We start from the raw sequence: 21,091 nt of genomic DNA, 5'->3' as shown, positions 1-21,091 counted from the left end.
GATGAATTAATAGCACATCAGTCCAGACAACAAATGCAAGCCATATTCCTAAGTAGTGCCACACTGCGCAGACCCACCTGCCCCATGTTCTGGCCCCGCAGAGCTGTCTGGGCTGGTGAAGCCAGCCAGAGGGGATACCCTGAAGGACAGGGCCACAGCCATACCACTGCACCCACACCAGCCACTTAGACCACACTTTCTTTCTACTTGTTAAGCCTAAGTTTTACAAAAAGGTTGATGCTGACTTACACTGCAATAGGGGAACGGGACACTAAAACTAGGATTTTTTTTCTTTTTGAACAACAGGTTGTCAGCCTATTGCCCACCTAGAGATGAGAACAAGCAATGCTAGGTTATTAATCCTTGAAACCCACTCTCCAGCTCTTTAAAAAAAGGAGGGGGAAGGGGAAGGTGGCTAAATGTGGTCAACTTCTACATTTTTGGTGTGGTGTGTACGTACATACGGTTGTGGTATGGCAATTAATCCTTCCATGGTACAGCTGAGGCTGAGAAGAAATGGAGAGGGCCCAGGGGCACACCAGAGGCGCTGACAGGGTTTTTCAGTGTATGCTGGGTCTAGGCCTCTCCAGAAACCTCCAGGCAAACTGATGCTGTAAGGGATACAGCAACAGCTTTAACCTGGGAAAGAAGGTATCAGCAAAACTAGAGGATACAAAACAAGATCTAGGGGGGCTATTTGCAGATGATAGCCATAGTTACTCATGAAATGATGAATTCAGCTTCAGACCTGGGCACCTGGCTCTGGTGATGTTCCCTACAACCCTCAGATCTCAGTCTACAACCCTGGCATGTAAACACCACCTCTCTCCCTCCCTCACCTGTTTGCATTTTTAGAAGGCCACGAGCATTAAGCCTTGACATTTGACCCATCCAGCAAAGCAGATCCAGGTAAGAGTGAAAGCCCTCAATCTAGCTGAAGCATGCTGTGTGGCTCACCTCAGGACAAGAAGAACACCAAGAAGCCTGCATTGTTAAAAAGGAACATTTTATTGCAAGATATTACAGACCTGGCACTACAGCCAAATTTTTTCCATTACATTGAAATTGCTACCCATATATCAGGCAACAGCACCTACAAAGCATGGCAGATTGAAATATCTGAACTCATCCTTTTAAAATAAATTCTGACCTAAACAGAAGCTTTTTAAAACACAAACCAAAACAAATTCAAGACTATATAAACCGACTTTTGAAATATGAAACTGGTGTTTTAGTATCTGGGACACTAACCATTGTGATAAAAAGTAAAGTTTGTTAATGGTATTACTTAAGAGATGAGGCTCCTTTCACAGCCCTTTTGATTTAGTGAAAAACAAGTATTTGTTATTCATTGATAATTTTTCCACATATTTTCCACCATTTTTTTTTTTCTTGCAGATTTTCTAAATCGGGTAGATTTAATGAATGAATAACCCTTTTAAAGTATTACTGACATGCAGGATAAACTTGAATGGGCCCAGAAAAAGCATTCATTTCAAAATAGCTTTGTAGGAACAGTCTCATTAAGCTGACATCTCCAAGCTTCAGATGTATGCACATCCTCTGAGCCTCAGGTCATGATTCACATTCTTCCTGTGATGCACTTACCTCTGAGACCTTGGTGGTTTTCCTGAGCATGACTGAAAAGGTAGGACTTTAAGCAGGCACATAGCTCAAACATGAAAAGTCTGGCCAAGGACATAAATCCCAACTGTCAAAATCCCTGTCTGTTGCACATTAGGTGCTCTCACTCCCAAGTAGTGTTATTGTCTTCTCTATGCTTTTTCTCCCATCAGGAAGAATCATCAGCTTAACCCTGACACCACTGAGGGGTAAGGTGAACCCCAAACAAGTAACTTTCATCTGCAGGCAGAGCTGGACTGCCTCAGCTTGTGGGTGCAGACCACCTAAAAGGAGTCACACACTCCGTATGAAGCAGCGCGTAGCAAACAGGACTGAATGCCTAGTGATGTTTTACTATCCACCTGCCTCCATATCCAGTTTTCCGTGCATACAGCCTAGCCACACTACCATTTGGCAGGTACTCCAAAATCACATTTCCAAAGTCCTACAAAGCTCTTTTAAACGAATGAAATGGTACTGGGATTAGAATATACAGGCAGTCATCTTACGAAGTGTGGGATTGGACTTTTACAGTTTCCTGGCTTAAGCATTCTGAAAATTTTCATAATTTTCCAGAGGCTGTTACTTGAAAGAGCTTTACCAGAAGGTATATTAGGTACTGGAAGAGAAGTGCAACTCCAGAACCATGGAAGATTGTGATAAGGAACCAAAACCAACTGAACAACCACAAAATCACTAAACCACTGCAGTCTTTAGTCTGAAGCAATACAGCCAAGGTGAGCAAAGGCACACTCATGCTTGTATGTGCAATTACAGAAGTCCAGCTCTTTAGCACAGACTGCCATAGACTCTCTATAGCCTAGCTGTAAAACCAAGACAGTAAGACCCAGTTATTGATTCCAAGGTATATGTGTGCCACACACATCTCAAAACATGAGATCTGTACAATAAAGTGACTGGCTTAATCAACTCTCTCCTCTACCCACTTAATTAGAACCTTCCTAATTCTGTTAAGGTGGGTTTATCTTCTAACAACAAAAGATGTGCATTTCCAAGCAATAGAAACCAAGAAAACAAATAGTCCCCCTTGAAGTCTAGAAGCTAAAGAAAAAGCTTAAAGTGGCTTTTTTTTTTTTTTTTTTTTTTTTTAATATCATTCAGTCCATATCAGCTAAATATGCAATTAATTTAATGATCAGAGGACTTCTAGGACTTCTCTCTATGTATTTCAAACTCTATTGGCAAGGTCCTGATGCAAGCAGGGCAGGAGCATTAACAAAAACCACACAGCTAACTACCTGGGCAGCTCCAATGATCACACTGAGAAAACCTGCCACTGAAAACAGCTGCTCCTAACCTAAGAGCATCATTTTAGAAACTAGCCAGGACCAGAGCTTCCTGCTTTTCAGGCACAACTTTACATTTTTGGTGTTACGACAAAATAGTTCACTATTGGGGCTTAAATAATTAAATAAAATTAACTAGGTTTACTATTATAAACCTAGTTTAATTCTTTTGCTACTGCTTTTGCTACTGTTTAATTCTTTTGCTACTGCTAAATTTTGCATGGTATGGCTTTGCCTTATAAACATTCTTAACATTAGATATAATTTGCACTTAATTGATTTTTTCATGTTAAACAGACATAGAATATGGTGCTCACAGGCACCTTTTTTGGTGATGAGTAAACAACCACTCTATTAAAGCACTATAAACTTTCAAGATGATCTGATCACTTCCCTCTATTCTCTGCTTTAACAACATGTTGCTGTAAATCTTCCAACTTTCACAGCATATTATAAAAAAAGTCCACAATCATCCACAAATTTAGAATTTTTTTACTTAGACTGTATACACATAATTCATCTGCAATACACTTCAACATTCTAGTTATCTTTCCTGAAATCTCAAACGTAATTTTATCCCCAGCCTTTAGATGTACTGATGTGTGCTTTCTGATTAAACAACAGTAGGAATACATTTGGACAATAATGCTTATGTTACCTGCAGGAACTTTCACAGTAAAACACCTGATAGCACTAATTTAATAATAACCTTAATAGATACTGGATGCCCTTGTCTCAGAACGCCATCCTGCACAACTGTTTATTTTTCTCATCTATTTTATCAGAATGTTAACAAGCCTTGTGTGTTAACCGCACACACACAGGAAGACAGACATTTATTCATATTTTCCACCAACCAAATGTAATATGTCTGAACACATCATTTTATTGCAAGTAAATGTATTTTTACTTAAGATCATGTGAGCATTTTAATCTCGTCAAGACAAATCAGTTTCACAAACTTAATTCACACAAAGCAAATAAACGCTTCACATTATAGACACGTAGATTTTCTTTAAACCTTTTTATTTAGAGATTTTTTCTGGTAAGGAGATATACCATAGGAAAGCAATTTCACTGGCAGTGAGGTATGTATATACTCTACCAAAATACTCCTCTTGTTTTAACTGCTTTTAACTTTATTTACATATAAAGAAAATATCAATGCATATCCTTGGCTTAACTACAGTATTAGTTACCCTATATGAGTAAAATGAAATGTTACTTGCATACAAAATTGATTTGTAGAGGAATCTGACTTATGATTTAAACAAAAATCGTTTTCTGAAGACAGCTTGAATGAACAAACACAATTCAGCATGACCAAGACACCTGCACCATATTTCCATCCTCACAGCACATTTATTTCAGTAATTCTGTAAGTAGGTCCTTAGCATGAGCATAGTGTTACAGTTTTCATACATATAATCACATCCAAAACAAGCTCTAAAATTTAAGTTGTAAACATTCTCTTCATATGTAGAAACATTTCCATCTGTGTTCAAATTTTCTAAAATGATCAATCTTTTAAACAGAATTATAAATGAAAAAGTCTACTCTAACCATGTAGTGAGCGATGCTTACTAGTACATTTCTACAGTGTTAAATAAAATAGTAGAGAGGCAAACTTCTGTAAGCATGTCAGACCTTAAGTAAATCATCATAAAGAAACAAACTTGTTAACAAGATGCTTTGTAATAAAGAAAGTTGGATTGAATCTACTATGATACAAAAACATAAGGGTAAATACCATCTTTGTTGACAAGTAGGAGGTAGCATGGATGCACCACTTTGTTGTCAGTGAGAAATGCAACTGAAGTAAAGAATATTTCCTTACCACAAATTTCCAGTATTATGTACATATTTATCTTAGAAATTTGTTTAAACAAGTTTCCCTCCACTTTTTAGTACAAAAAGCCTCATGTGATTTAAAAAAAACACTTACACACCTAGATAGAAGAGTACTAATTGCCCTATTTGAATGAAACAGTCTCTTGAACTATGAAGTACATGGTATTTAATGCCCTAATTTGAGTAAATTGTATTAGCAGTTCTTGGTATTATACAAAACACTACATACATACAAACAAAATATAATAATATCTTATTTTACTATGTAATTCTTTTTGGAATAAACAGAGCCTTGATTTGGGTAACACTGCAGAGAACATGTTTTTTTTGTTTTTATTAAAATCTGTCTTAAGTACCCATGTGCAACGATTTAAAAATGGCTGCCATACATGTAATGGTCTTGTATTGATAGTGAACACAGTAACTGACAAAAACATAATAAACCTTAAAAACACATCTTCCACCCTATATAAAATATAAAGACTACTTACTGTAACTGTTAAGTATTCAATTTATTTTGATGTTACTGTAATCCACTTCCTCTATTTTTGTCTTTAGGATTTATAAACATAATTTAGTGTAACAACTTATTTAAAAAAATGACGAAGTATTTCAAATTTACATCCAATTCAAATTTAAAATGTTTCCTTGTTCTATGATGCTGCTTCTGCCATCAGTAAAGAAAATGAAGTTTCAGTAATTGAAGCAGGTTTTTTAAGTAGCGATGTGACTTCAACCATGCCAGCTCCAGTCCGTGGAAGATTTGCGTTGACAATGTGTCGCTGCAAGTGCTTTATCCAGTCTTCTTGAACAGACAAAGGTCCTCGAAAGACCAGACCACAAAACCTACACAAATATTAAAATTATTCCATCAAGATATATCTAGCATTACTGAAAAATTACGGTCTTAATTTTTCTCAAAGTCTGCTTCTACATATTTTAGCCAAAAACTAGTAATTGTGTCCACTTATAGTAATCGCGAACACAAAACATCATGGTTCACACAACTTATACTCTTACATTCGTAACACTAGCAATAGTAATCTGTTCCTCTTAGGGTTTCTTTTGAAGAACAGAATACTACTTTAACATGACCAGTATGATTTTAGCTAGAGAAACAGGAGTTGGCAATCTAACAACTAAGCATGACTGATTCAAATCCTTTTCTAAATTAATGAAAATAATCACCTACTTTCCCTCCCCCCCTTATTCAATTTAATCACAAACACAGTACATGACAATCTTAAATATTCCTATAACTAAGATTAGTAAGCTCTTCAAAACATTTTATTTCCATTAAAATAACCCTATGTACCTGCATCTGAGTATGTAAACTTCATCAGCACTATGAGGTAATGGCAGCATTTTTTTCTTGCTTCCAGATCTTGACCTTGACTTCTTTTGCTTACAGTCTAAAGCTAAGAAGAGAGAAATTTCCACATATGAAAGTGATATTTCAGTCAGTGTTGAACAGAGATATTCAATATGTATCCCCCTAAAGAAGTGGTGAAAAGGTATCTACCTCCTTGTTATTGTACATTTAATTATAACAATTACAAAGCAATTATTGTGTGCTCTAAAAAAAATTACTGGTGAAACATCTGACATATTTGAAAAAAAAAAAAAAAAAAAACACACTGCACTTGCTCTTTTAAAGACTAGATAATTGACATTCAGCATTAAACTGTTGTCTTAGTACCAGCAGGCACCTACTAACTTATTGTGGAATTGCACAGAAACAAAGTACCATTGGAAATATCCTTTCATTCATAAAACACTGTCAAAATCCTGGAATTTGTTTTGCAATTCAAATAACATCGTAAGACCATTCATGCACAACCAGGCTGCACCTTCACAAAGTTGTAGCTTTCAGGTAACACAATCAAGAATTTCTAGTTTGAACAGAACACTTGTCATTTGTTTTCAACGAAGAAAAATAAAGTTTGTCTTTTTATATACTATACTAAGAATTTCAAACGAAGCTTCCTCCTCACTCCTCCCTGAACTCTAAAGCACCTTGTAAAAACTATTTATTGATCCTTTTCAGATGGAGATGGCATTAGAACAATCAACAGGGATGTCAAGGCCGTTCTTTAAATTCAGTCTGTTTGAAACATTATTTGGCAGTAACGTGTATGAACAGGAAGCACGAAGCACATAGAAAACAGTTTCAATTAGCATTAAGGTCTGCCTATACCTCCCATAAACAGATGCATCAGGAATCTGTACCAAAACCTGGAGATTCTAGGAAGCTGCCAGTTGGGGGATGAGGGGATTAAACTGCATTAATACTGTTATGGTGAAAACAGCTGATAAAGATCAAGAAAGACAAGAAGTTTGGGACTGCTCAAACTGAGAAGTGGATCTAGACACACTCTACTCCAAAACACAAGACATTGATGCTAAAACTACACAGAAACATGAAGGACAGTAACAAGGGGTATTGATACAAAAAAAAAAAATGTATGCTCTGCTACTAAGACATATTAACAGTAATATACAAAAGTTTTTAAACTTGTCTAAGTTTTGGCTCACATAACAGAACCACTAAGCATCCTGAAGCATAAGACATCGTCTGTGGGGCATAACATGGTGATTCGAAGAAATATGTCTTGATTGCATCCTTCATTTTTCTTATCTCCACCTAATGAGTACCTCTCAAACATGGCTTTAGCCCTGTAGCCAAACTTTGAACTTCTAAACATAGCAATCATTTTCCACTTCCAACTGCAGATTCAAGATTCTTACGGTACCTTGAAAAATTAGAATGATTTCTGGGGGCTTGAAGGAACCAGAGAACTAGCCAGACTGCAAACAAGTAGAAAGCAGACACCAATCTAAAGAAAATTCCTTCAGATCCCAGACAAAGCCATCATTATGAAGATGATCCTCAACAGTGTTTTTTTCCTGACAGTACCAAGGAAAGCAGTCTCAATACAAAGCCAGTAACTGAGATAGAGAAATGGCCAAGATAACTTCTGAAGAATTCAACAGGTAAGGCATTCTTACCGTTTTCATGCTCTCACCAAATGATATCCTTCATACAATTTGGAAGGAAAAAAGCTAACTATCTTTAAAAGCTTTAGGAATTACCTAAAGTAGTATTAATATTTCACATACTGCAACACCAGTAACATCACCAGAAATGTAAGCAGACAAAATACTGAAACCTAGACACCATTTCTCTGAAGAGAATTACTTGTATAAGCGAAGACTTAAAGCACTTGCTATAGCAAAAGCTTTGCTACTTCTGATTTTGCAGAACATCAGTGGTAGGTAGGAAACAAAGTCATGGTCTTATCTGAATGCAAACACATCCAAGTTGCACTTGATGTCTGTTAGCTGATTTCAGTTGATACAAATGAGTAAACCAAACAGTAGACAGCAGACTCCTTCTAGAGAAGCCCACAAGTACTTGAAACAAGAACTAGCTCATTTCCTTCATACTGGCAAATTTAAGACATTCATTCCCATCGAGAATTTTGATGCTGCTCACACGTATCCCAAGCATTTTCAGAGAGTCTTCTTATTAGACCTTTTTTAGTTTTCTGTAACAGAATCCTGAATAGTTTCAAACATTGGTCTAAAAATTTTGGGTAGACCTGTGCGGTGCCAGGAGTTGGACTTGATGATCCTTATAGGTCCCTTCCAACTTGGGATATTCTATGATTCTATGATTGGTATAACCTTCTAGGAAAAAAAAACAAACAAACTCTGAACAACTATGTAATCAAATTGACAGCAACACAGATAAACAGAAACTATCATAATATATCAACATAGGTAGTTTCTACTTCCTTGAAAAGTACATTTTTCCCAAGAACAATATGAAAACAAAGCAAAAAAACTACAGACATCTTCTCTAAGCCATTTGCCACAGATGCTCTAGATAGAGAAATCAAAAAACAATGAGCAGAAAATAACATGAGACATCAAGAAAAAGTCAGATTACTTGAAGAATGCACTGAGTGATTTAGACAAGATTGGAAGCAGAACATTTGCCCAGCAAGAAGCAGTTACAAAATATAAATACAAAAAATACCAAACCTGTGTTCTGCAAGGGTTATTTTTTGTTCCCTTTGTCTTTTGACCTAGTGAATATATTTCTTTACGTTTTAGGGAGCACAAAACAACACATTTTGAAGTTATTCCACTGAAGCAGAAAGGTGAGGAAAAAGTATAAGCTCTGGGTAAAGTTTATTGAAACTGTATTTCCAATACCAGTTATCAAAGATTTGTATTGTCTTTGGTAATACATATCTTTTGACTGCCACATTAATTCCACTTTTGTTCATCCAGACAACAAGTTTAAATGAAATTACATGGTCACACTTGCTTATACACTCTTTTGGAACAATGCTTACAGATGTTTGCAAGCATGAAATAAGGCTTACCATTGTATCACCCATAACAAAGCATAGCCAGCTTCTGACCAAAGCTCTTCCTATGCCATTAGTGTAACAACAGATAACCTCAACAAAAAGTTTTTACCACATTCAGGAAGAGACCAAAGACAAATTGCAAAATGCTCTTGCAAAATGCATGGATATTCAGACCACACTTGCAGCAAACTTCCAGAGACAGGCAGGAACTACCTATCCTATTGCCTACTTTGTGGCTAACACAGCTCCCAGGACTATCGTCCTGCATTCTCCATAAAGGCCCAGTTCTCTTTACAGGTCTCCTTCCTTCACATTTGTCCACCTGCTGCTTCCAAAAGCTTTTTGCAAACAACAAGTTATACCGCTTCATCAAAACTCTGATACAACGTTGACAGTGAGAAACAACTCATTTAAAACTGAAGATAATGAAACTTTGGAGTAAACTAAAGGCACTCGTGTTCAATTTGAAATCACACTGTTTAGAAAAACATGCTACATAAAAAAGGCTGTGTATAAAAAACTACTGCATCTGTGATAGCTTATCAAGACCTTAGAAACAGATGGAGATATGAGGCTACACTGAGCGTGCCCAGAAAAATATGAATTACTGAAGTCACAGTAAGAGGTCCTTCATCCCATGACATTTAATCTGAGCTTCAAAACCAAACCTTATCTATGCTACCTTATACTCTCCACTTCTTAATATCCCTTGAAGTAAAACACCTTTCATTTCAGGTAGACTGAACTTAGGTCCTTATTAAGGCTTAATTACTTCTGTCATAGTGGACGTAAGCTAACACAAGTTGAATAATTGCATACATAAATGGGTCTAATTAACCATTTGAAAACACAGCCAATTAAAAAATAAAAAATATTTCTTGCATATTTTTTCATTAATTCGTCAAATTCAATCATTTTCTGTTTTGTTTCATCATTACTAAAGAGTAAAATGCAACTAAAAGACATTCTTTTTTAAAAAAAACATATGTATGTGTTGTATATTTATTTATTTTTTTAACTCCAGTAACGTGGTCTCTGAAAGACTTTATATGATGCTACCAAATTAGCCTGCTGTGTGGGCTGATCAGGTGTAATTGCAACAGCACAGAATGAAGACATACAAAGACAGCAGATCTCAGATCTCCACTATGGTTGCACATGCTTCTCCAGAAGATTCCCTGAAGCTACAATTTTGCCAATGCAGTATTAGAATATTTGGAAATGTTGTGGCCACAGGAATCACTGCTTCAGTCACACTACTGGCTCAAAGGTCAGACTCCTTCACTGTATATTATTGTTCTCTCCCAAACTTCTGAAAAAAGTTTGTTTCTACAGAAACAAAGACTGAAGAAGAAGAGAGTGATGATTCCCAGAAGATGACAGCTAGTAAGAAGTGATTTAGTATGTGAGAAGAGTAAAAGAGAAGATGTAAAAAGCCAAGGTGTGAGACAGAATCAGGAGACTTCAGGGAGGAAATACAAGTCTGGAAAGAAAAAAAAGGAAGGAAGCTGGATATCCAACTGCACCAAGAAGGGCAAGATGCATTTTGAAAATTTTGCACAGGTCTGATACTCTAGAGATAATCATAAGAAAGAAGTCAGTCTGACACATGCTCTGAGAAATACAAATGGGTGGTTACTCATCAAATCAGTTATAAAAGGAAATTAGCATCTATTCAAAATAAGAGATTAAGCCATTACATTGTTCAAAATTGGACACCGTAACAAAAAAATATTGTTCTAGTCAAGACATCCAAAGACCAGTATGTAATCACTAATCAAAAGCCAGTAACCATACAAATCAATCTAGTCAGGTTTTTGCTGTATGTTGGATAGGCACAAACTACTAACAAACACTAATCTTGAACTTCTTAGCCAACAGCCTAGAAGGTTCCACTTTTTTTTTTTTGAGTTTATTCTTAAAAGTTTATTATGCAACTATTTCTATTATGTAACTAAAAATGTCAAGTTGCATTCAGAAAAAAAAAATGCTAACATTCAACTAAATGCAATTGAAATACTGATTCTGAAGAAGCAGGGCATCTGCTAGAAAGGCAGTATGGTAACAGTCAATATTGAAAACATGCAAACAAAATGAAAAATTGGAGTATAAGACTAGCACATATGCTAATGTGGCCCTGGAACAACTCTCACTTTGGTGACTCATATAGATTGCTGTATTTCTCTAGCACCTAAACAGCTTCCCTAACAATTATTAAATCATGAAAGAACTGCAACATTCATGTTTACAAACAATTTTTAAACTACAGCCAGAAACAGAGATAAACATTAAGCCAACGCAATTCCTTTACAGTACTTCTGTTTGCTTTAGAAGATTTAAGAAAGGCTTTGTGAAAACAGGAAAAAGTAACCTGTATAAGTGTAATCTCACTGTATCCGTAGAGGTTCCAAACTGAAGTCAGCTCTAAATTGCTCTCAACGACAACCATTTTTAATTTAAAAAAAAAAAAAAAAAGTGATCTCCCCAAGCACAACACTCATAGCAAAACTTAAAAGTAGTGTATGCTAGTGAAATCTTGCATTTAAGATATTCTCCTAAAAAAAAACAAAAAACACTATAAAGTGGAGTATCAGATAAAACCACTGCCTAAAAGTATATTTTCTGATCTATCAGACACGCATTGAGCTTACTCAAATGAAAAGTCATGGAGCAAACTGTCAAATTTACAAACTTTGTGAAGTTACAGAAGTTTTAACAGTAATGACTAAATGAACAGATGTATATTGGTTGCATAATATTACAGATCTGACAGGTCTCCCCTTAAGACACCTATATCAGTAAAATGCCTTCATATGCATGGCACAGGCTATTTATCTAGCTCAGGTCTAGCTTCTGAGATCAAAAGTATGTTTGTTGGTTTTATTTTTTAAGTTCCGTTTCTAACCTCATTTTAAACAAACTTCTATATCCAATGATAAAACAACACCCAGAACTTTTAAGTTCTTTTTAAGAAAGCATCAACTGCTCTGAGGAGTATGCCACTACTAAGCTAGCTGAATGTTTCTTAACAAAACAAAACAAAAAAAACACCACACAACACAAAACGAAACACCTTCAAAGCACCTTTACAAGCTACATTCACATTTCCTACTTAGCAAAAAAGAAGCTGAGGTACAAGGATCTTGTCCAGGATCCAGTCTCTGTGTACTATCCTCTTTGCCACAATGCCTCCCTCCATTTAATAACTGTTAATTTTGATGTGCAATTTATATATAAGGTTACTGAAAAATATTTCACTGGTAGGTATATAAGCAAAATAACTTACCACAGGGCTAATCAAAGCATCAAATCACAGCAGTGTTAAAATGAAGTCCACTATCATCGTCTTTCTATTGTGTAAATATGAAAACTTTCAGAATCACTAACTAAAAGCATATACTCCAACAAAATGGATGTTATTACATTTACTGTTTTCATTCTACTAAATCTACTTTGTTACAGCATTAACTTAGCATAACAAGATCAGGCATTGACTGGCTCAATGCATAAATATATTTAAATATTTCTTTTAGGCTTCTGCAGAGAAAGCCTGAAACTACTTTTTGTTACTATATGTAGCATAATGAATTATGTCTACAGATAAAAAAAAGTAATGATATATTTTTTCCAGCATTATGTAAATCTGTGTTTGTTGACACAGAAAACTAATGGTTGCCCATTTCAAACTTTGTATCTTTAAGTTTTCCTCACTATATTCCATCTCTGCTCCTGAACTTGCTGCTGACCATAAAAAGTCCCACTAATCTTAGCAATACTCCAAGTAAACTCAGGAATTTGCCTACAGCCAAGAAAACTGAAGGTCTCTGGAAAAGTCAAAATATGTAATTTCAATATAAGCATTGTATTAATAAAAAAAGCATTAATAGTAGTGCCAAATGATGTACTACACTCACTCCATTGTCAGTCACTCCATAACTGGTTTGTCAGCCAAACAAAAAATGAAACCAGCTACATATATTATGTTGTTAGAAATACACAAGCTGGAAAACTATTTGTTTCTCCTATTTTAGCTACAGTACTCTTAGTAATTATATGTAATATAATTGCTTTTTTTTTGTTTATTTTTTGAGGTACTTATAAACACTTTGTTAAATGCCCAACTAGCTGGTTTTGAAGTTGTGGTATTGTGGGAGAATGGATTTATGTGAACATCTCTTGGTTTTGCTTACATACCTTAAGTGTTGGATCCAAAATGAGTAAGAATGAAAATCAGACATGAGAGTGGACAACAGCAACATACCTTTGTTTAAAAGTTGCTGAAGTTTTAGGGCAAATAATTTTTTTATTTATTTATTTTTAAACCAACGGAAGCTTCAAAATTATTTGGAATTAACAAATGCTTTTGTCCAGTCTGATGAAGAAAATGCATCATAGACAGACTTGCTTTTACATCTGTAACAAAACATACCTGTCCCAGTCAAAAGTCCAGCACTCTTCTTTCGTGCATAAGCGCGTAAGTGGTTGGACAGGCTAACAGCACTTGTAAACGTCGTATTGCAATGCACACACGTTCTAAGCTTCACAGGCATACCTATCATTCAAAAGAAAACTATAATCCAGTTCTCTCTTCAAAAAAATGAAATTCTCAAAGCGTTGTAAAAAGTTTTCTGTAATAAAGATGGTTTAAAATATATTCACTGCATTGATGCAATTGTTTAGTATATTAGAAGGATTGAAGTTAACCATTATTAGTTTTCCATGTAGTGCTTTAAGCCAAACCTTGTTATTTGAACAGAAAGAAGGCAACTTGAACCCCCTAGGCTACTCTGCATTTAATACCTAATATGAAATTCCTACAGATCTCCACGTTATGAAGCTCTATTCCCAAAATAAAACCCTACAGTTTGAATAGCACAGTTCTGTTCAGAAATTTCAGAGCTTGCAACATTTCCAATAAAGAGAATTTTAAAAGTATAGTTGACAAAGTGGTAATTAAAACCCATAAGACTAAAAGGCTCAACACTAAATTAGGCTGCTGCTGAAGGCTTAGAGAGAGGTGGTAAAACACATCACTGAACAGCTGTTAAACAAAACATTTTGTTCAGTGCATTTTCTATTCATTACTTTAGATGCGCAATCAATAATGAAAGTTAATGATTTGAAGTTTTTTGCTAAAATCTCTGTGCTAAATAAATAATCAACAAAGCAACATGCTACTTATCACAGGAAAACAGTGAAAGTGAAATAATACTGAACTCCTCACTTACCAGACAAAGAAACCATTATAGCTTCTCCCTTGCTCAACTTTACCATCATGTTCTCCATTTATTTTACCCAAGATACAGTGTTTTGGTCAACTAATGTTTCCAGTTCTCTGCTGATAAATCATTAAAAGAACAACAACAAAAAAAAGCTGTATCTATCCAACTGGAAAGCCTCAGTTTACAGGAAAGGAAGAATCCTATTCTCCAGCAGCCCACAGAAGACATGCTGTTTTTTCAGGCAAGTTACAGAAGAAGAGTATCTGGTTGGTAAAAACAAAAACAAAAAAAAAAAAAAAAAAAAAAAAACAAAAAAAAAAAAAACAAAAAAAAAAAACAAAAAAAAGCCACAACTTTTTCACTCTAAAACCAGGATTAAAAAGATTTGCCTTTTTAAGAAAAACTAAAGTATTTCAACTTGATGTTAAATATTTTCTCATTAACTCAACTGGCACAGTGCATTTGTTAGTTGTCAAATTCCATTACCTCAGCCACAGATAATTATAGGTCCCCATTCATAGCTGTTAGTATTATGCAAGCGCATGTTTGTTTTTACCTGGTTGTTCATCACAACCAAACAGGTTCTATACCTAGTATTCAGCAGTAAATATTAAACAGAAAGCAATACACAGTGTCAGATTTGGCAAGCTACTCCTTTAGCATTGTTTTTCAAATAATTAAGCCTGTCAAAGACACACTTCCTTTATTAAACAACCTCCTGTCTTAAAGGACAACCATATACATCCAGAAGACATTAAAGGTAATTCTGTTCTGCCTCTGTCATTTTAGAAAGCCACCTTTGTTAAGAAATTGATTGCCACACTTTCATAGCCCCCTAAAAGAACTTCTGAGCACGCTGGACTTGTTGCTGTTATTTCTTTAAAGGAAGACGAGAGTATATGTGAAAAAGTACTACGCAGTGCCAGTTTTACTAACCTACATTGAGTAATAACAAGAAAACCAAAAGAACTGAAAAAGTCATGGGTATAAAACTAAGATCTTACTCCTCAGTTTAAAGAATCCTGCAGCATTATAAGGTGTTGTCCAAATAAGAAATATATAAATGCAAGCTCTACATACACATTAAAAAGGATCCTGCACGAATTCCTCAAGACTAGAAATAGCTCTGACAATTAAAAACATTCTAAAAAAACCGAACATATTAGTATAGATTGTCTAGAAAGTCAATTATAGAATTGTTTCATTAGCACAATCCTCAGCGGATGGGGACACCTTTGTCCATATCAGTCAGGGGCTGAATATTAGAACACTGCTGACTACAGCTGCTTTCCATCAAAGCTTAAACTAGCACACATCTTCACTCAGGATAGACAGGCCCTAAGCAAGCATGAGTTTCCCCCAGCAGCCACGATTTTAAACCAAACAAGAATTAATCTATGGTGCAAGAGTCTGTTTGCCTAAGACATCAAAATTAGTCAATAGATATTAATCAGCTTAAAATATTATGTGCTTAAAATGTCATTAACAATTCTGTCGGTTTGAACAAATGCCGCTTTGCACAAGTCTCGAACATTTAAATGAAACAGCTTGCAAACCAGCAGTTTTAAAGCCCAGAAACAGGGTCCAAGCCCAAACACTTCAGAACTGTTAAGTCTGCCAAATACCTCAACTTATTGGTGGTCTAGGATGTGTCTTCTTCCTTACTGAGATTCGTTTTGTGCCCACTTTGGATTGGTAAACTCAAACATATGCAGAAAAGGAGCTACATTCCATGCAAAAAAAAAAAACAAAAAACAAAAAACAAACAAACAAAAAAAACAACCCTCAGTGCTGCTGAATATTCACTTAAGAAAAAACATGCAAGAAAAATTTGCTGTGCTACCTCTCATGGTCAGCATCCTCTGGAAATGAAATAATCAAATGAACAGAATCCCCCTACAAAGTACTGTGTACTTGTATGTTTTCTGTGAATTAATGCGTTCTTTGGAAATGTTGTCAAGACAGCGAGAAACATCATCTTACCTGACTGCATAGTCAAGTCCATTTTTTGTGGCTGATACATCAATGGACTGTCTTCATTTAATGGAAGAACACATTTCTGAACAAACCTCTTTCTCGCAGTTTGATTATGAATCTTTTGAGGAGAAATATCAGGATTCCTTTCTTCTCCTAACCTTTTATTTTTCAGAAGTTCTATCAGTGTAAGTGACTGATTTTTTTTTTCATCTTGTAGTACTGCTTTTGTTTCATCACATTCATTTAGGAAACTCAGCCCTTCTTCCTCCGATGCAGACACAGATGTATCTTCAGTCTTTAGGCCATTATGGTATGCTTCAAGAGGTATAACATTCTGAGATAAGAAGTCATCATTTGATGCAAATTTCTGAGCAACAAACGGTCTGGGAATAATGCGGCGACTATTCAAAGCCTTTAGAATTTTTTCATACTTCTCTTCGTTTTGCATCATCTCATTCAGAACACAGATCGGAGACTTGTGAGCATCCCACTTGGTTTTGCCAAGCCTCTTCAGGTGTCCGCGCACATGATTTGACAATCCAATTTTAGTATCAAACCAGCCTCCACAGAGCTGACACGTATGCTCAGAGGAAGTTTCAGATTTCTCAATTGCTATAAAGAAAATAATTTTCATGTATTTTGACAATTATGTACTGTTAAATATTACTACGGCAAATCATAAGAACAGGCTTTACAACAAAATGAAGCAAGTCTTGTTTATTGTTCAACTTAGCATCTTTGTCCCCTCTAATTTACACCCAAATTAAAAAAAAAAGAAACACATACCTTTTCTAACACGCTTAACAGGAGTTCCTGTTCCAGTTCTTTTAAAATGTTGCATTTTGTCACTCGTTGCTATCTGTTCTGGTGAAACAACATGACGGGCTTCGTAGCTCAATCCAGCTCTGTGAAGATGCCCTCTGACATGATTGGACAATCCAACACCTGTTTCAAAGGTTGCTGGGCAGTATGGGCAGGACTTCTTTTCAAGCGACAAATCAGTCCAATGGAAAACTGAATTATGTTTTGGCAATGCTGATCCTACATTTTCTAAATTCTGAGGATCATGCAGCTCACGGAAGAAGTTACTACCCTCAGCATCTTCATAATATTCAAAATAAAAGCCATCATTCTGCTCATAACTAAGCGAAGATTTATCAACAGCTTCATGATCTTCTATTTTACCTTTGAATATAGGGAATAGGCTTACATGCTCCTGATTAATATCACTGTAAGATTCATCCTCCACAGAGTGTGTAGTGTAATCACATAGTTCAACATTATCCCATGAACTTTCATCCTCCGTTTCATAGCTGTCTTTTTTTTCAGCAGAGTTAAGTTTCTGTAAAACAACAACAGTCATTTTATGCAGAAAATCTGGATAGCAATCCAAATCATTTCCTGTAACAGAGCCTTCCCTCTTGGATTCTTTAACCACTCTTTTTACAGCTACATGCCTATGACCTTTATAGCCTTTTGCCCTTTTGCTATCAAGATTATTTGAATCCATGACAAAACAATTATTATGGGGACTTCTACGTAAAGAACTGACACAGTTGGACTCTTCCTTTTTTAAATGCAAAGGATAAGAGTCACTAGATTTTTTAATCATCCCGTAGTTTTCATATTTGTGTCTATATAAATAATTATTGCTTGTTTTGACACTAGCTTTCTGCTTTGCTGCTTGATGAAAATATTTAGGTTTCTGGTCAATGCTATTTCTAATCAAAAAGGTCTTGTTTGTAGAATTTAGATTGCACACACTTACAGATGACTGTGAAACGCTTTTCCGGGCCTTCTGTATCCTGTAGGGTCTCTTGTGAAGTTTGGTGAAGTTACTGGACTGTGAAGTAGAGCCAAAAGATCTTTTTACATCCTGTTTTAAAACTGAGTTCTTCGGAAATGTAGAAGATTGTTTCATCAACTGTTTTGTCCTGCTACCAAAATCTAAAGATTCTTCTATAATGCTGCCTTTCCTCTTTTCTAGTCTAAGATGGCTACGAAAGGGATCGATGCAAGATGTTGGATGCAGGTATTCCATGTGTTTTTTTAAAATGCTTCTAGCCGAAGTTGTAAATGGACACATCTTACACATGTACGTTGCTGACTTTTTTGAGGATCCTAAATATGGATCTTTCATGGATGCCTTTTTCTGTGATTTCCTCTGGGACATGTCACTACCAATAATGGAACATTTGACTACTGCTCCATGAGCAATCCCTCGATGGCATTCAAGTTCATTTTCTGTCACAGCCATGAAATTGCATTCCTCACAGCAATAGTATCTTTTATCTTTTTCATGGGTCTTTGCATGCTGCACAAATGTTTTGGGACAATTAGTACCAAATACACATTGGGGACACTGTAACCGTGCACTCCTACCCTCATCCTGAAGTTCTTTAAGCTCACGGATTTCTTCCATCAGTTTCTGCCTTCTTTCCTGGTGAATTATCATATGTTTGAGAAGTGAATTACGATCTCGAAATGTCCTTCCACATTCCCTACATGCATAGGGCCTCGGGACATTGAGATGTCGGAAATGGCTGTTCCCATCTAAATGGTACATCATGTGCCTATGCAGATGTTTTTTCTCCCTAAAATTCACATTGCACTTTGTACAGGGATAAAATGATGGTTCATCAGTACTGAAAGTAGATGGTGATTCAGAATCATTCTGTTCACATTTATTTTTTAAAGTATTGGAAAGAAAAGTGCTAGTGTGAACAGGAGAAGCATCTTCTGCACAGCTACCAGTGGGACTATAAATGAGTTGTTGGATAGCATCAACAGCTTCCAGCTCTTCATCTGTGGATTCAGGCTTTACTTTATTCAATGAATATTTTTGTGGTTCTACCATTTGTAGCTCTTCATTCTGTTCTAAGAAGTCAACACTTAGAAGTTTTGATTTACTAGGAATATAACCTGTATCACCAAAACAGTCTTCAGTATAGCGTGTTATTTTACTAACGTCCATTTTTCTTTTTCTCTTTTTTTCTAAACCTACTTTACAGTGAATTGGAGACTTCTCTATTGTTTCTTCATTTGTCATAAGAAACTGTATAAACTCTTTCTGTGGATCCCAGCTGGGATCACATGTCGATCTGAAACCACCTGTACCTGAGGAAATGCCTGTTAATGTATCAACACAATCATCTTTTACCAGTAAATTTTTATCATCCTCACAAACTTCTACTTGGCCTACTAAAGTGCTATCTACACTATTACCTACTGATTTCTGTGAATCACAACCAATTGAAGCAGAGGTAGGTAGATTTTTAATGGAATGAGTCATGTTCTTAGCATGTGCTACATCAGGTAACAAAAATAAAACTTGGTGCTGATTTGATTTTTGTGTTGTACTCTTTGCAGGCAGCTGAAGGTCTTGAACCACTGTCAAAGTTGAGCAGGAATCTGTATGATGACCTACAGGCTGTCCAGTGGTTAATGAAACACTGCCTTTATTCATAATGGAAGTCTTGGTTGAGGTGGAGTGTGAAACTGGTCCATTAACAGCAGTTCCTCTAGACAAGATAAAGTTTTCACTAGAAACAGTAGGAGCACCAGTGTGTATAAATAGAGAAGTCTGGCCTCCACTTAAGGCTTTTTCAGATAAGTCCCTTGATAGCTCCTCAGGCAGAGTCAGTGTATTGTTCTTCTGAAATGACGTGTCACTCTCTTGTGATTTAGGAATGCCACCTTCTTCCTCAGATATGAAATTATCACCACACAGAATTTCTTCTTCTTCTTTAGCACCAGTGACTTCAGTATTTATCTCTAAGTCATCCATGTTGCTGGTCTGTCCATTAAGCACATTTAGACTGAAGCAAAAAAAAAAAAAAAAAAGAATCAGGCAATCACAGAAATAAAGTGTCAATTTTAATTTACAATATTTTCCAGGAACAGCCTTCTTCACACTGCAATCAGAAAAAAAATAAGTTTTGAATAAGAACATGCATTTTTAACAAGTTTAAGATATTCAAGACATGTTTAAAATTTATAAATGAAGCAATCAAAAACTATGCATTTTTTTGCTATGCTACATTACCTACAAAAATACAAAACACCTACAAGCAAGATGGGAAAAAAATGTGATTAACAAAAACTGAGCATTCTACATGCGCAGTAACATGAACCCAGAGTTTATCTTTAGTTGCCTTCTAGAGGCAAAACAAGTTAGCAGTAAAAGCTATCCAGATATCTGCTAGTTATTTCAGTGACTTTTTTTTAAACCATACTTCCATTTAGCACCTAGGAAATAAACTAATTTTTTCGTATCTCAAGGTATCACTTTTTTCAATTTGTTTGTATACAACTGACATGATGATACACACAAGCTTGTAGAGTGTTTACTTTGGTATTAATTGAGAAAACACATAACAAGCCCAATTTTGAACATATGATTACTGATGGAAACGACAAAGAATCTAGAGTTAATCAAATTAGAGTTGTGCTAAAAGGAGTCATTACCTAGACTCTTTGAATTAAAATGTTATAACTCACAACAAATATCCATGGCTCCCTGCAATGGTCCTTTATTGAAATCAAGGAAGACCATGCTTGACATCCTTTTTTCCTAAAGATAGAAAACAAGCTGATTAAAGGATACCATTTTCATTTTTTTACATCACACATCAAAATGAGTTTAGAATTTCAATTCAACATCATGACAGTTATCCATACAATTCAAAGCTAGCTATCACTTAATGGAAATTCTCTGCTACTGCTTTTG

The 21,091-nt window shown here is 35.7% G+C and overlaps 1 protein-coding gene across 8 annotated transcripts in view; it reads right to left on the bottom strand.

The window, feature by feature from the left end:
* Positions 1-2,708: 2,708 nt before the first annotated feature.
* Positions 2,709-21,091, bottom strand: part of ZNF644 (zinc finger protein 644) — a 78,419-nt gene continuing 60,036 nt past the window's right edge. For 7 of the 8 annotated variants that reach the window (XM_032192437.1, XM_032192438.1, XM_032192440.1 and 4 more), the window contains 7 exons: positions 20,863-20,935; positions 18,131-20,180; positions 17,149-17,704; positions 16,369-16,974; positions 13,593-13,715; positions 6,097-6,199; positions 2,709-5,627 (listed from right to left, as the gene is read on the bottom strand). In XM_032192437.1, coding sequence (XP_032048328.1) covers positions 5,435-5,627; positions 6,097-6,199; positions 13,593-13,715; positions 16,369-16,974; positions 17,149-17,704; positions 18,131-20,149 — 3,600 coding nt within the window. In that variant the 5' untranslated portion in view covers positions 20,150-20,180; positions 20,863-20,935 and the 3' untranslated portion in view covers positions 2,709-5,434. The remainder of the gene's footprint in view (positions 5,628-6,096; positions 6,200-13,592; positions 13,716-16,368; positions 16,975-17,148; positions 17,705-18,130; positions 20,181-20,862; positions 20,936-21,091) is intronic. The other variant, XM_032192443.1, reaches the window with a different exon arrangement.

The sequence above is a fragment of the Aythya fuligula genome, chromosome 8, assembly GCF_009819795.1.
Source record: "Aythya fuligula isolate bAytFul2 chromosome 8, bAytFul2.pri, whole genome shotgun sequence".
In the NCBI taxonomy this organism is placed as follows: domain Eukaryota; kingdom Metazoa; phylum Chordata; class Aves; order Anseriformes; family Anatidae; genus Aythya; species Aythya fuligula.
The sequence above is the reverse complement of the archived record's forward strand: the minus strand, read 5'-3'. Positions and strand labels throughout refer to the sequence as shown.